Consider the following 17388-nt stretch of genomic DNA (forward strand, 5'->3'; position numbering starts at 1 on the left):
AAAGACTTGCCAAGACCTGTAATAGATCTTGGCGGACGTTGGCTTCCTGGCTTGTCTCGTGGTGGCAATGACATCCTGAGATAACCCTGAAGACTCTAGGAGTCAGGGACCAATGGCCACCTAGTCAAGTTGAGGGCCACAGAATTCAGATGGAAAAAACGGGCCTTGTGACAGCAAGTCTGGGCGGTCTGGAAGTGCCCACGGTTGACCCACCGTGAGATGCCACAGATCCGGATACCACGACCGTCTCGGCCAGTCTGGAGCGACGAGAATGGTGCGACGGCAGTCGGACCTGATCCTGCGTAGTACCCTGGGCAGCATCGCCAGAGGGGGAAACACATAAGGCAGTCGAAACTGCGACCAATCCTGGACTAAAGCGTCCGCTGCCAGAGGTCTGTGATCCTGAGACCGTGCCATGAAGGCCGGGACTTTGAGAGATCGACGTCCTGCGTTCCTCAGGGGCGATGGATCTCTCGAAGCACTTCTGGGTGCAGAGACCATTCCCCCGCGTCCATGCCCTGATGACTGAAAAAAACTGCTTCCCAGTTTTCTACGCCCGGGATGTGAACTGCGGAGATGGTGGAGCCTGTGGTTTCCACCCACTACAGAATCCGCCGGACTTCCTGGAAGGCTTGACGACTGCGAGTGCCGCCTTGGTTCACGAACGGCACTACCTCCATAGCTGCAACCATCTTCCCCAGGAAGTGCATGAGGCGCCTTAAGGGGTGTGACTGACTCCGAAGAAGTGATTGCACCCCCGCTTGCAGAGAAAGCTGTTTGTCCCCGGAGAGTCGCCAGAGCGACGGCAAGGCTTTGTTGACACGCCACCTGAGAAGGGGCCCAGAGGTGAAGAAACGAGCCGCAGGACGAGAACTGAACTCTATCCTGTAACCATGAGACAGACTGTCTCTCACCCTTCGGTCTTGAACTTGTGGCCACCAGGCGCCGCTAAAGCGGGAGAGCCTGCCACCGACTGGGGATGCGGCTAGGGTAGGCCGAGAGCCATGAGGAGGCCGTTTTGGGGGCAGTGCCCCCTGCGGCCTTTTGGGGTCGTGACGTGGGCCGCCTCGCATATGAGTTCCTCTGGCCTTTCTCCGGCCTGTTGGACGAAGAAGAATGTGGCTTGGCGGAGGGACGAAAGGACCGAAACCTCGATTGGATTTTTCTTTGCTGAGGTCTCTTAGGTTTGGACTGGGGTAAGGAGGAGACCTTTCCCTTGGATACCTTAATAATATCATCCAATCGTTCGCCAAATAAACGGTCGCCAGAAAAAGGCAAACCAGTTAAGAACCTTTTTGAAGCCGAGTCTGGTTCCCATTCGCGCAGCCACATGGCCCTGCGAACTGCCACGGACTTACCATATGCTACAGCCGTGCGGCTAGTGGAGTCCAGGACGGCGTTCATGGCGTAGGACGAAAAGGCTGATGCCCGAGAGTCAAAGACGGAACATGCAGAGCAAAATTCCATGTGACAGCATTAAACTCCTTCAGACAAGCCTAGATTGCTTGGAGAGCCCACACGGCTGCAAAGGCCGGGGCGAAAGACGTGCCCGTGGCCTCATAGATAGACTTCACCAAGAGCTCTATCTGTCTGTCAGCGGCATCCTTCAGGGATGAGCCATTTGCAACAGACACCACGGACCTAGCAGCCAATTTGGAGACTGGAGGATCCATCTTGGGAGAATGAGCCCAACTCTTAACGACTTCAGATGGAAAGGGGTAACGCGTGTCAGTGTGACGTTTAACCCAGCGCTTGTCCGGGACCGCTCCGGGTTTCTGGACAGCATCCCTGAAGTTAGAGTGATCAAAAAACGTATTGCGTGTACGTTTGGGGAACCGAAACTGGTGTTTCTCCTGCTGAGAAGCCGACTCCTCTACAGGAGGAGGCAGAGGAGAGCGAACCAGCACCTGGATGATGGACGAGATAAGATCATTTACTAAGGCGTCCCCTTCAGGAGTATCAAGGTTAAGGGTGAAGTCAGGGCCAGAGCCCTGAGCTCCCCCGTCCGCCTCGTCTTCCTGAGGGTACTCAAGCTGGGATCCCTAGCAGCGTGAGGAAGTCGGGGAAGAGTCCCAGCGAGACCGCTTAGCTGGTCTTGGACTGCGGTCCGGGCAGGAGTCCTCCGCCTGAAACCTAGGGCTCAACCTGGGAGCGCGCTGCGGCGCTAACCAAGCGGGGCCTGGATGAGACAAGCTAACAGGGCCAGGGCCTGTGAAAGGTCCGGTCTGGACTGCAATGCCTCAAGGAGCCTAGAAGACCATTTGATCATATGAAAACGACTGAGGGCCAACACCGGTGACTCTGTCCCTGCAGCCTGCTCAGGGGGAGCAGGGGGGTCTACATGAGCCGAGGGGCCCACCAGTGCCCGAGGCTCCGGCTGAGCAAGCGAGGCAGGAGTCGAGCATTGCTCACAGTGAGGGTAGGTGTATCCCGCCAGTAACATAGCCCCACAAGAGGTACAGACCGCGAGAAAAACCTGTGCCTGTTGTCTCCTAGGAGAGTGACCACTGAAGGTTAAATGTGAACAAAAGGTATACAGTCTGTCCGAACCGAAATATATATAATATATACATATGTATCCGGCACCCTAGGGGGACCAGCACTGGGTGCTGTGTTCACCCTGAGCTCCCCTGAGAAGCACCCACCGGCAGAATGCCAGAAAATGGCCGCCGGAGCTCTCAGGGGAGGAGCGGGGCCGAGGGCGGCGCCAGCAAAGAGCGGGAGTCTGGGTTCCCCACAGTGGTCAGTGAGGGGGGAGGAAGACATGCAGGATGTTCCAGCCCTCACATCCGACATCATGTCGGTAATCCCGCCCTTAGACCTGACAGGCAGGCCCGGGGGCGGGATTTTCGCGACTAGGCCGCGGTGAAGCCGGGGACTAAATTTGAGGCCGCGCCCGACCAGCAGGCCCGGTCGGTGCGGAAGTCCACCTGCCTCCTCAGTTTTACAACTACCACGGCTTCCGGGAAGAAGGTGCGCTCCCTGTACAGTCCCCAATGGGGACACAGAGTACCTTTAAGTAGCAGGGCCCGGTCCCTGGGGTTGAAGAGGCTCCGGTCCGGCAGGTTCCACCAGGGGCTGCGGATGGAGCACGGTTCCAGCAAATGGATGACCGCTCAGGTCCCACTTCTCCCAGCCGCATAAGGGGTGGTGAAGGAGACGGGCTGTGGCTCCAGCCTCCGTACCCGCAATAGGTACCGTCTGGGGCCTCCACAGTGGCCAGTGAGGGGGGAGGAAGACATGCAAGATGCTCCAGCCGTCACATCTGACATCATGTCGGTAATCCCGCCCTTACCCCTGACAGGCAGGCCCCGGGGCAGGATTTTCGCGACTAGGCCGCGGTGAAGTCGGGGGCTAAAGTTGAGGCCGCGCCCGACAAGCAGGCCCGGTCGGCGCGGAAGTCCATCTGCCTCCTCAGTTATACGACTACCGCGGCTTCCGGGAAGAAGGTGCGCTCCCTGTACAGTCCCCAATGGGAACACAGAGTACCTTTAAGTAGCAGGGCCCGGTCCCTGGGGTTGAAAAGGCTCCGGCCGGCAGGTTCCACCAGGGGCTGCAGATGGAGCACGGTCCCAGTAAATGGATGACCGTTCAGGATCCCACTTCTCCCAGAGCCGCATAAGGGATGGTGAAGGACACGGCATGTGGCTCCAGCCTTTGTACCCGCAATGGGTACCTCAACCTTAACAACACCGCCGACTTAGTGTGGTGAGAAGGGAGCATGCCGGGGACCCCGTGGGGGTCCTCTTTTCTTCCAACCGACAACTAAGTTATGAGAATGCATGAGTGGATGTGTGCCTCCTTCCACACAAAGCATAAAACTGAGGAGCCCGTGGTCCACGGGAGGGTGTATAGGCAGAGGGGAGGGGTTACACTTTTTAAAGTGTAATACTTTGTGTGGCCTCCGGAGGCAGAAGCTATACACCCCAATTGTCTGGGTCTCCCAATGGAGCGACAAAGAAAAAATGTTTAAAAAAAAACAGACAAACTTTAATTTTTATTTATAACCAGAATGAAAACTTTTCTATAGACAACATGTACAGTATGTGTGATGGTAATTCCAATATATAATTCCAGTGGAGATACCTTCTAGCCCTAATACCAATGAGCCTTGAGTCAGAGCTAATAAAAATGCCATTACACTTTTTCATCAATACTGACCTCGGACATTGGCAGACACACAGAATTTTTCGCTCTGCTAGTTTGGAAGAATCAAGCCATAGCTACGAGAGACAAGTATCAAGGAGATATTTCTATTGTCAATGTCACAATGAGTGGCACATACAGATAGCAAAAAATTAATTATTTTTGTTGCTTTTTACTTTTTCACAATTGGTCAAGATTCATGATATATCATTTTTTTTTTTTTTGGGGGGGGGAGGATATATTTTTGAACTATAGTTGTGATCGATATTGTTACGATGATTGGCCTTTACGAGCTCTCTTCAGACCTTGCTTTGAATACTTCACTAATAGGAGTTATGCTGGCTATTGGGAACCTATTGCCTGAAAATCTATTTCTAAGTTGTGTTTACCTGTTGTCAGAGAAGGAAGGAACTACGCAAGTTGTAAAGTCCTTTGGTGGAATGAAAACATTCTGAAGAACAAAACCATTCTATGGAATAAGATGATTTTGGGTGCTCACTGTAAAATCTCTTTCTTGGAACCTTCATTGGGGAACACAGGAAACCTATTTGTGTATGCTGCTGCCACTACAAGGCTGACACGAGGCAAAAAAAGTTAGCTCCTCCATAGCAGTGTTCACCCACTAACTAGCACAAAGTTAAATCAGTTTGTGAGAAAGCAGTAGGAGAAGCAGCAAGGTTAGAACATAGCTGAAAACAACATAGTTGATAACACAATAACGTGGGTGCTGGGTCCCCAATGAAGGCTCCAAGAAAGAGATTTTACGGTGAGTACCCAAAATCTTCTTTTCTTTATTGGGTAGACAGTCAACCATGGAAAGTCCTAAAACAGTCCCAAAGGGTGGCCAGAAACAAACCCTCAAGCCTGAGCTCGGGTCACTGCAGCTTGCAGGACCCTTTCATTGAGGCTCACATCCGACGAGGCGCAAGTGTGAATCCTGCAGAACTTTGTACAGGTATGACTGGAAGGCCAGGTAGCAGCTCTGCATAGCTGTGAGACAAAAGCCTGTGGCAGACATCCCAGGAAGCTCCACTGCATGAGTGGAGTGAGCTGTGACCTTGAGTGGCTGCGCTCAGTCTCTTATGCAAGAAGCTTCTAGACTGGCAGACTGGATTCAGCAAGTGATGATGGCTCTGGAGACAGGAAGGCCTCTGCGATGACCATTAGGGATCATGGATAGAGAATCTGGACATCTGAATGCTGAAGTCCTGGAGAGGTAGAGACATAGTGCACTCACAAGGTTCAGATTGTTTAGCAACCTCTCCCAAGTATGAGAGGGAGACAGACAAAACAAGGGTAGTATGATGTGTTCACTAAGGTGAAAAGAGGAAACCACCTTAGGGATAAAAGGATGGTTTGGGGCGCAGGACCACCTTATCCTGGTGGAACACTAGGTAGGAAGAATGGCAAGAAAGAGTCACAATTTCGGACACTTGTCTGAAGTATGTGATAGGTACAAGGAAGGCAACCTTCCAGGAAAAGAAGAAGGGGGGAGAAACTTCTCGTAGCAGTTTGAATGGAGACTGCTGAAGAAGATCCAGAATGAAAATAAGGTCCCAAAGCTTTACCGGGCCTGTAAGAAGGAACCAAATGTGTGACTCCTTCAAGGAATGTTTTTATCTGAGGAGTTTGGACACTCGTGTGATGAAGGGGATAGCTACAAAGGAAGGCAACCTTCCAGGTAAGGAAGAGGAAAGAAACTTCTTTTAGCAATTAAAAATGGAGACTTCTGAAGAACATCCAAAACAAGATTGAGGTTCCAAAGCTCTACCGGAGGCTGGTAAGGAGGAATTGAATGTGTGACTCCAAGAAGGAATGTTTTAATTGGAGGACGCACGGGACGCCAGATTTTTCTGAAAAAGAATGGAAAGCGCCAAGATCTGACCCTTGAGGGAACTTAAGCGGGCTTTACACGCTGCGATATCGCTAGCCGATGCTAGCGATGGCGAGTGTGATAGCACCCGCCCCTATCGTTATGCCGATATTTGGTGATCGCTGCCGCAGCGAACATTATCGCTACGGCAGCGTCACACGCACTTACCTGGTCGGCGGTGTTGCTGTGACTGCCGAACAATCTCTCCCTCAAGGGGGAGGGACGTTCGGCATCACCGCGACGTCACTAAGCGGCCGGCCAATCAAAGCGGAGGGGCGGAGATGAGCGGTACGAACATCCCGCCCACCTCCTTCCTTCCTCATTGCTGGCGTGTGGCAGGTAAGGAGAGGTTCCTAGTTCCTGCGGCGTCACACGTAGCGATGTGTGCTGCCACAGGGACGAGGATCAACTTCGCCCACGCGACAGCAGCGATATTTGAGAATCGACCCCCATGTCAACGAGGAGCGATTTTGGACATTTTTGCAATGATCCAAAATCGCTCCTAGGAGTCACACACAACGAGATCACTACAGCGGCCGGATGTGCGTCACAAAATCCGTGACCCCAACGAGATCGCTGTAGCGATCTCGTAGCGTGTAAAGCCCGCTTAAGAGACAGGTCAGCTTTAAGGCCTGACTGCAAGATGGCCAAAAGGGAGGGTAATAAAAAAAAGTCATTGGGTCGCCCTGATTGGCTTCACACTAGTGGAAAAAAGGCCATGCACAATGGTATATGAGAGAGTAAGAAGGCTTCCTTACCCCGATAATGGTTTGGATGACCTGAGTGGAGAAACCAGCAGACCGTTATACAGCGGCTTCAACAACCATGCTGTTAAATTGAGGAACTGAGAATTTTGGAAGCTTACACAAGATGTCTGCAAGGAGGTTGGTGATTTCCAAGTACTAACTTGGAAGGGTTGCCAGAAAGGATGCCTTGTTGAAGGCGCTTAGCCAAGCCCGAAACAAACTTAAATACCCACGTAGAGGCGAAGGACGGGTAAAGGGACAATCCTGTGGTCTCGAAGGCCGAATTAGCCAGTGTCTCAGTGAGCCTGTTAGAAGGGACCCTATCCGAGAAAAGGAAGAGTACTATTGGTGAATATCCGGAAGATGGGGAATCCACTGAAAGGGACTCTGTCCATCTCTGAAGAAAGTCAGACACAAAGTGATATAATACTTCCATGAGCTTCCGTCTTTGAAAATGTTTTTCCAAATGTTACCATTCCTTGGAAAAAATTCTATTGAATTCTTTGTAGTTGTAGAATACTCGAGCAGGGCGCTTTATTTTCTTGAAGAATACGGTCTGCTCAAAGGGTACCAGCTTGTTTTTCTTCATGTTGAGGGTTTGATTTACTGCTAGAACCAGACTATCCATCATATCCCGAAGCTAGGAGATCTGTTTGGAATCTAGATTGGAATCTGACTCGGAAGGTAGGTCTGACTCCCGAGCTGTCCGTGTGTTGGACTTGGGAGATTGAAAGAACACCATCCTGAAGCAAGAAGAAGGGGATGGAGACCTGAAAGATGAGCTGGTACGTGCTTGCTTTTTGGATCTCTTGCATGATTTGTCATAGTGGAGTTGAGAAACAGAGCCCCTGGTGGAAATAGGCAAATGTTCTATGACCGAAACCACAGTCTGAGAAAGCTTGATCAAGTCAGCGACCGATTGGCACCGAGCTGTGGCCCACTCGTGGGGAGGGAGCATGCTCTTGCTGCAGACAGTGAGGGGCTCCTGAGGAGGTTTGCATGGTATGTGAACTGCAAGCCAGGCAGAGGACATGGGGTGACCGGAGGGAAATTTCTTACACTTTGCTTGCTTTGACTGCAGTAATACAACGGCGGGGGGGAGCCAGACTCACTGATTAGGCATGACGAAGAGGAAGAAGCGAATAAACAAGAGAAGTGCCGGGAATGGAAGTGCTGCAAGGAAAAAGAGCTGCACCCAAGTGACAGGGCTTACCCGGTCCTGGATCTGCGTGATTTTGAGGAGCTGTGCAAGAACAGCAGTTGTAAACTGCATCAGGATCCAGGTCCAGGGGAGCTGATGCTGAGCTGCCGAGCTAGGATGTCAGCATGCAGGTATGGCACTGGAGGAGAAAGGGGCTGAAAGAGGCAAGCAAATTCCCACGTGCCTGGAGAAGAGACAAATAGCCTGATATGCTGCAACAGAGGGTGGCAATGAGAAAGACTGGGTGAGAAACGTGGTTCGGCTGCAGAAGTAAGCCTTGGCGAAAGCAGATACCTAAATTAGAGCTTGTGACCGCTGGAGAAGCCCGAGTGGCATGGAAAGTTTTGCTGTCAGCAGATTTCTTGCGGTCCATTTCAGGTGCAGCTGCTCTGTAACCACGACCACTACCTTCAAATAATGGCAATAACCATCAACCTTTGCTGTTGACAGAATCCATTCTGTCCTCGCTGCTTAGGTGGAAGGAGCTGCTGGAATTCTGACCTGACCACTTCCATTTTCTGCCTCAGAGTCTAGCTACAGCCATGGAGTTGGTGTTTGTATCCTTTTTTTCCCGTTTGTCTTCCTTCCCTTTATATTGTATTAATGCAGCAGTGGAACTAGCGTCCTTCACCGGCCACCTCACTAATGAGGGCTAGTATAAAGCTTTGCAAGGGAATTAGGTATCCTGCTTGGTGTCAGGGTGAAAGAACCCATATAGGGCTGGCTAGGAAGTGCAAGTGAGTGCAGAAGGTGTCATATTTTCCCTCTCCCAAGCATCAGGGACCACTGTTGTTAAAGTGTCTCCTCTTTGTATGTGGTGTTTTGTAGTGCGCCAGACATCCGTAGGTCTGATTGTAAATGTCACACCATGTAATCGTAAGCTGTATTTGAAAGAAAAAAGCAAATTAATAAAACACAACAATTTAAGGTAGAAATGGGTCTGGGTACAGGCCTGTGTCTGCCTCCTACTTAAACTAATCTAAAACTGATTTAACTTTGTGCCAGTTGTTGGGTGTACACTGCTGAGGAAGAGCTAACTTTTTTTGCCTAGTGTTAGCCTCCTAATGGTAGAAGCATACATCAATGGTTTCTTGTGTTCCCTATTGAACCAATAAAGAAAAAAACAATTCTGCGGAATTAGACCATTCTGTGGACGATCTCAATCAAATTGGAGTGAACATTCTCAAATATTTACCTGCTTTAACAAGATCAGCAAGCAGTCCGCTCCACTCTGCTCTGAAAGTGTCTGCTCCGGTCAAGCTGCCATCTCCACCAATGACACAAAGGTTGGTAATCCCTTTCTTAATTAGGTTGCATGCCGCTTTAAGGCGGCCCTCTCGAGCGCGGAAATCTTGACATCTGGCACTTCCTATGACCGTACCACCCTATAACCATATAGACATAGTAATGAATAAAAACATTACAAATAAATTCAGCTTCCATGTCACATTATATTTACAAGAAGGTAGCATATCCTAAAATGTTGGTATCAGTGAGCACCTACCCGACAGCTTGAGTGACTGCTTCCACAAATATAGCAGATGGAATCCATCCAGTAATGGATATATAAAATGACCCAGGAGGTCATTACACAAAGGTAACAATAAGGTTATGTTTATATCCTGCTTTTTCCCAATGCTTTATGTGTATACCGGGAAAGCTTCTGACGTACACGCTAATGCGTCCAAAGGGCTCTATTGCTATATGGAGGACAAAAATGTATTTTTGTTTCCTGGCTGTATAGTTTACGTTATTATACTGCAAAAATAGAAGTATGGGACATTGTGGTAGACTCTGCTGTTTCGTCCTTCAGGAGCCAGTAAAAATGTATCTGGATAAATTTTTCCCATCAGGTTCTTATAAAACACATTTTAGATACATTTTAAACAATTTGTATATTCTATTTTTTTACACTATATTTGATCACAACAGGGTGACACCTCTTGGCTTCTGAAGCTCACTTGTCACTTTGCAAAAGAAACAGAAAAACAAAAACAAAAATCACTGCTTCAACCAGATTTTTTCCCACAAATTTTCAATTCCTTGTCCACGTATGTATTGGTCTTTTCTATGAGAGGACCACCCCTCTGGAAGACCATGTTGCAAAGCAGTTTTAGGTATTATCTCAAATAGGTTTCCCTAGACTGGAATATAGTAAGTCTCGGTACTATCAGTACACAACGGAGGATTTTAGTACCTTTCCTTTGTTCAGCTGGAGGCCTACATAAAGTAAATGACCTTTTATCATGGAGCAACGACTTTTCATATAAACCATCTTTTGCATGGGCCATTATACTGTATGCAAGCAATTATACAGTGTGAATGATTGTGTGGGGTCTATCATACTGTGTGGTGGGTTGTGTGGGGGCCATTATACAGTGTAGAGGGCAGTGATGTGGCCATCATACCGTGTGGAAAGGTGTAGGGGCCATTATACTGCATGTAGGCCTATTATATTGTATAAACGGCTGTGTGGGGATCACAGTTTGGGGATAATACGGTGTTGGGTCACCCTACTTTGCCAGGGGAGTTGAAGGAGGATACAGTAGGGTCATCATACAGTATGTGTAGAGGATACTGTGGAGGAATTCAAAGTGAGGGTATCATACTGTGTTTGTGAGTGGAACCTTTTGTTGGCATGATACTTTTTGGGTGCAATGAAAGGCAAATCTATGGGCTTCAATAAAGGGTCGTGGCTCACTCTTTTTGGGCAGTGCATTTTGTCTATATAGCCGTCTACAGGCAGGTGTGAAACGGTCAGGTCTAGGTCCTCCACTGCCCCCATCTATTTTGAGGTCTGTCGGCATGTAGAAGAGTTAGGAACCATCCTGATTGGGTATACCTTGTCGCAGTGAGGTAGTTTTTAATCTATTTTGATCGAAATAGTGTCAACTAAATACCCTACAAAAAAAAAAAAAAAAAAAAATCTTAACAGAAAAAAGCATTAGTGATCAGTTTCCAAGGCAACAAGTTGTATACAAAAAAAGTGTTAATACAAGAATCACTGAAACTCAAGATGCAGTAAGTTGGAAAATTTTATTTGCTAGGACATCCAACAATACCCATTCATGAAGAAGGAAAAACCCGTCTAGTAAGGGCACCAAAGCAGACACTTCTGTTGCCTTTGAAATGAACCCTTATTCTTCATCACAAGATCTGTATCTCCGGCTGTATGATTATGTGTTTCTAAAAGCATGTACACTCATAGTGTTAATTGTAAAGGTCAAAGTATCGCATCTATTTGCGTGTGGCATTTGAAACTAGACTCCACTTAGAACTTTGACCTCATCTTGCACTAAAATGGCAGGTTATTTCTGTCCTGGACACTAACTCACTCTTTGGCTACAAAGATGTACAGACTTAAGTATCCTATGCTGGCAAGGTATAGCCAAAAAGAAATGTCAAAATGTCACAATGCCCCTTCTTTAATTAATAGGGCAAACATCTCACAAACAACTGTGAAAGTTATTTAAAAATTTCCAGGAAAGTAGACGTCACCTCCATAAATTTTAATGAGAATTAAGAACCATCTAAACCAATAAAAAGCTTAAAAAAATTATACTTTTTAAAGCAATAAATCACCAGGGTCACTGAAGAATGCAAAAATGAATAAAGATCAATCACACATTGTTTCTTTAGTTCGATTTATCACATTAAACTTTTATATTGTTTTTTTTTCTAAAATATATAATATTATATATATATATATATATATATTTATTAATGTTAAATTCTTTTTTAGCCCCATTAAAATGTGCTCATTCAAATTCTGGTACAATACACTGCAATAATGTCTATAATTTTATTATTTTCTCTTATTAATGGTGAATGTGTCATCAGAGAAGGATCTATTGCTTCAATCATGGTTTTTTTATGTTACATAAAATTAAAAAATTGGGGGGCAAATTTCACATTGCGAAAAAGCTTAAATTAAGATTCCTACTTCCTGTTGGGAACATGGAAATAAGCAGCAATACAATAACTCAGATCTTTACTATAGAAAGCTTCTGAGCTTCTAATGTTAGAATGGTGTCATAAGGACAAAGCTTATTGTAACCATCACGACGCAACCATTAGATGCACCAATTCCGGCACTTTACCCGGCTCAACCTGATTGCCCTGGTGCAGTGGCAATTGGGGCAACATAAGGGGTTAATGACAGCTGTGAATTGCCAAAAAAATCACAGCTGTCATCAAGCCCGAGGTTAATAATGGTGAGTGATCTATGAGACACCCCCATAAGTAACCCTATAAGTCAAAATAAATAAACGCAAAACAGAGAAAAAACCTTTGTTTTAAAAAAACAAAAAACAAACAAACAAAAAACCCCACCCTCTTTTTCCAATTTATTAACCCCTAAAACACCCCTGCAAGTCTGACTTAATCCATATGAGGTCCCATTACGATCCCGACTCTGCTACATCTGAGGTCACAGTACGCAGTCACAGTAGAAAACGTGACAGCTCACTGCGGCCTCCGGGACATACTGATGGGAACTGTAGCTGTGAGAGCGGTGATGTCACCCAGTTCACCTAATCTCACAGCTGGGGTTACCACGGTACATCAGCTGTGACCTCAGGTGAACTCAATGAACTCACCTCAAGTGAATGCAAGGAGCTCAATGCCGGATTACCGGCATAGGGTATATGCATCTCCTGACAGAAAAATGCACCAAAAATGTAATGCGGTATTGACACAGTGTTGGTGCACTATTCTGCTAGGAGATGCACAAAAACACTACTCCTCCTAGTCACTGGTGACATTTTCCCCTAACCCCGGCACTCATTCCACTAGAATTTATAACTCTCATCCTGCAGCAAATAAAAACCCTGCCAATCTTATCATCTACAGCTCACCTTCTCCTGTCTCTTAATTGTGTACTCTGGAACTCAAAGTCAGCGTGAAACAAATTCCTCTAAATTTAAGATTTCTTCCTCTCAAATTCCCTTAACCTTCTTGCTCTTCCAGAAACCTGGATCCAGAAGTCTGACACCACTGCCACTACTGTTTTCTCATATGGTAGGCTATAATTCTCACATACCCCCAGACCTGAGAACAATTCAGGTGGAGGTGTGATCTTTCAATGTGCTTTCAAGGTAATCCGCTCAGTATCCTCACTAATATTTCCTTGCTTTGAAGTTCACACCATTAGACTCTTCAAACCTTTCTCCCTGTTAGTAGTGCTTGTGTTTTGCCCTCCTGGCTCCTCCCATCAGTTTCTAAATCACTTTGCCCTGTGGCTTCTTCACTTTCTATGCTGTGACATTCCCACTCTCATCTTAGGTGACTTGAACATCCCCCCAAGGACCCATTCTCCCCATCTGCCACCCATTTTCTTTCTCTAACCTCCTCTTTTGGCATGATACAGCTCACTAACTCTCTTACCCATAAAGACTCAACCTGGTCTTCTGTTGGCTCTGCTCAGTGCATGATTTTTCGAACTCCCCTCTCCCACTCTCTGACCACAACCTGCTCTCCTTTTCTGTAAAGAACTGTCTCCACACAAAGGACACCGCTACTTATCACACATACAGAAATATGAACTATATACAGTAATCCTTAGCTCCTATCTCCTCCCTCTTATGTCCAGGCTCTGCATTGTCACATTATAATAAGACATTGCACAGTGCCCTGGATGAAGCTGTACCAGCTACACATAGAAAAAACAGTCAGAAACGGCGGCAGCCCTGGCACATGCTGCAAACATGTTTCCTCCAGCACTGGTCAAGGGTGTGCAGACCATCTGTGGAGAAAATCACTTTCAGCAGAAGACTTCATTCATTATAAGTCCATGCTCAAAACTTATAACTACTCTCTATCTGGCCAAACAAATCTACTTCACCACTCATCACATCACAAGCCAACAATTCAAAATGATTTGTCGAAACCTTAAACTCCCTCCTGAGCCCTAAAATACAGGCCCCCGTAACCACCTCAGTTCTGACAATCTGGCCACTTTTTTTTTTCTTAAAAAAGAAATCAACCATATCTATCAGTACATTTTTGAACAACCCCCTCACAGCCTGAACCCCCTTCCCTCCCGCACCTGAAGCTCACATTCCATCTTCGAAGCTATCACAGATGAAGAAGTTACCTGGTTTCCCGCTTGTTCTCGCACTTCAACTTGCACCAGTGATCCCATTCCCTCACATCTCCTTCAATCTCTCTCCCCAGCTGTCACTAATTTTCTAACCAAAACATTTAAACCCAGGCAGCTGGTGGACTCAAATCGAGGCGTTTTTTTCCGAAGAGGAGATCTCCTCCATTATTAAAGACTTCTTAGTAGGTAAGAGCTCGTAACCCGACGGGTTCATTCAAAAATTTTACAAAATATTTGGGGACCAACTGGCCCCAATCCTCACAAAAGTATTCAGTTCAATATCAGAGGATTCCCTAAGGGTTGCCCAGTCCTTGGAAGCACATATTAGTGTTATCCCAAAGCTGGGCGAGGACCATAGAGTGGTTTTCAACTATTGGCCCATCTCACTGATCAATATTGATATTAAGTTGTTTTCCAAGGCATTAGCAAATAGGCTTGCCCATTGCTGCCAGGAATAATCCATACTGATCAAGTGGGATTTGTTAAACGTCGAGAGGCAAGGGATAACACTAATAAGCGGTTTCTTCTTATGGCCCAGGTGAGGGCCAGAGTATTTCCAATGTGTTTGTTCTCGGTAGACGCGGAAAAGGCCTTCACCTGGGTCAATTGGCATTTTATGCTAGCCTCGTTGCGCCAGATAGGACTGGGTAACAAATTTGTGAAAAAAGTCGTATCTCTTTATAGTTGCCCCAAGGCGCGGATTAAGGCGAACGTGTTCTTGTCCTCTCAGCTCCGTATACAAAATAGCAGATGTCAGGGGTGTTCCTTGTCCCCCCTGCTTTATGCAATTATCATGGAGCACTTGGCGATAGCCATTAGAAGTAATCCAAACATCCATGGGGTAGAGGCAGGGGAAGGCAGTGTAAAGCTGAGCTGTTAGTTGATGATCTCCTTTTATGTTAATTTTTCAGCCTCGTGTGTCATTCCCCTCATTGTTAAAAGAGTTCAAGACATTCGCTAACCTCATCAATTTCAAAGTTCATTTCTCTAAATCCGAAGCACTGCATGTGACTTTGCATGGGGAAGCAGGTTGCCTTTATAAAAGATTACTTCCCTTTTAAGTGGCAGACAGGGGCCCTAAAGTATTTGGGAGTAGCAGTTTCTGAGGATCCCGTAAATGTCCTCCCCCTTAACTTCCTCTCTTTAATAGACAGAACAGTCAAGGACTCTAAAAAATATATGACAAGAGACACTTATGGTTTGGACGTATTAACACTATTAAAATGTATGTACTTACTAGATTTTTGTTCCTCAAAACGCCAATCGGCCCTTTCAAGGTTTTTTTGGGGCAATAGTAGGCCCAGGATAGGAATCAAGATCCTACAGAGGAATAAAAAGGTGGGAGGGGCGGGTTTTCCCAACTTTATATTATACCACAAAGCAGCAATGTTAATGAGACTAGTGAACTGGCAGTTTTACCGCAAGTCTAAACAATGGGTTAACATAGAACAACTTAGCTCAAGGATCCCCCTTCGTAATCACCAATGGATCGGACCTGGGAAAAGGGAACAATTTGGTAGTGAGGCGGACTTTTTGAAAATGGATCTCAAACGTAGGATTTCTTCTCTCTTGACAGCAGATACAGAGTTCCACCTTGGTATGAAGGCTAAGGCTGCTTTCACACATCCGTTTTTTCCTGTGCGGCACAATCCGGCACTTTGCAGGAAAAACGCAACCGTTTTTTTTTGCTGCCGGTTGCGTTTTTCCTGCATAGACTTTAATTAGTGCCGCATTGTGCCGCATGGCCTTGCGTTCGGTCCGGTTTTTGCCGCATGCGGCAGATTTAGCCGATGCAGCGGCCGGATGGTACGTTGCCTGGCACGTTTTTTTGTGCAACAAAAAAAAAAAAACGCATCGCGCCGCATCCGGCCGATGCGGCGCTTTTCTCAATGCATCCCTACGGATGCCAGATGCGGCGCGATGGGGCAAACACCGTATCCGGCTGCCGCATTCGTTTTTTTCCACTGCGCATGCTCAGTAGCATGCCGCAAGCGGCAAAAACCGGACGGGCCACGTGTAAAAAACTTATGCAAAGGATGCGGTGTTTTCACCGCATCCATTGCATAGGTTTCACAGCCGGATTGAGCCGCACGGCTCAAACCGGATGTGTGAAAGCAGCCTAAGCATTTCTTACAGTGGAAAAGATGTGAAGAACCCCGTCTATTTCATATCTTGAAAACCGGGGAGATGCCCTCTCTTGATTCGTTGGTACTACCTGAGGGAACATCACCTTGGCTGGAATACTCTCAGTTAAGATCCTCTCTCTCCTCTTTGGGGAAGGAGAGTGTGCTCTGCACTCCCCCGCCCCCCCCATGCAATTCGAAAAAATGTTCCTTATGGACTCACCGTCCACTCAGTGTATCTCGCTCATATATGCTTTTTTGAATCAGCACAATGAAGCAAACATGACCAAGTTTACAGAGAGGTTGATGGAGGAGCTGGGGGAGGAAATTTCGGAGGCAGATTGGGGCAAGGCATTTACGCTATCTCACAAATTATCCATAGCCTGTGGAGCCCAGGAGAGGAATTACAAAATACTTTCTCGCTGGTATTGATGCCCGGCTAATTTACATGCTGTGTTTCCCTCAGTCTCAGAAAGATGCTGGCGATGTGATAGTGAAAGGGGGTCTATGCTGAACATCTGGTAGGGTTGCTTTCCATACTCCCGGGGACTATAAAATTTCAGAAGACAGATATACTTAGATTCTGCCTTACAGCGGCGCGTGCAGTTATTCCAAGATTTTGGAAGTCGATTCACCGCCTGTCACTGAGTGAATGGTTTGTGGAGATAGCCCGGCTGCATAAAATGGAGGACCTCACAGCTGAAGTCAATGGGAGGTCTGATACGTTTATTCAAGTGTGGGGATCCTAAATACTTTTCTTGGACACTCCACAATATCAAGAGCTGATTGGGGGGTGTTGAGGGCAGACACCCCACCCCCCCCTTCTGGATTCTCCTCTTGGGCCCCTAGGAGTGCGCGAGCACCTAATCTAACTCTATCTGCCTTTCTGCTTTATAAATGTTTCTTCCTACCCTCTCTGTGTTTTCATTCCCTTCTTTGTGCCTAGTCTCTCCCCCCCGGTTCCTATACCCTACACCAGCGTTAATTGAGTTTAATTCATTTTGGTCCACAATGTTCTGGATGAGGACCCAACTTATGCTATTTTCTGTTGGATAAATGTTTGTCGAGTTGCCTGTAACTGTCAACTCTTATGTTGTTATACTCTACATTGATGTGGATGTTGGTATAACCCGAATCTATTGTTCTAATCACTTGAAAATGTTATTTTCCTTGTTATGTTACATGATAAAATTTAAACT

At 46.8% G+C, this 17388-nt stretch overlaps 1 protein-coding gene across 2 annotated transcripts in view; it reads right to left on the reverse strand.

Moving 5' to 3' along the window:
- Positions 1–17388, reverse strand: part of PFKM (phosphofructokinase, muscle) — a 144985-nt gene that overhangs the window by 72443 nt on the left and 55154 nt on the right. For both annotated transcript variants that reach the window (XM_075337144.1, XM_075337143.1), the window contains one exon: positions 9162–9351. In XM_075337144.1, the coding sequence (XP_075193259.1) occupies positions 9162–9351 (190 nt within the window). The remainder of the gene's footprint in view (positions 1–9161; positions 9352–17388) is intronic.

The sequence above is a fragment of the Anomaloglossus baeobatrachus genome, chromosome 2 (genome assembly GCF_048569485.1).
Source record: "Anomaloglossus baeobatrachus isolate aAnoBae1 chromosome 2, aAnoBae1.hap1, whole genome shotgun sequence".
Classification (NCBI taxonomy): domain Eukaryota; kingdom Metazoa; phylum Chordata; class Amphibia; order Anura; family Aromobatidae; genus Anomaloglossus; species Anomaloglossus baeobatrachus.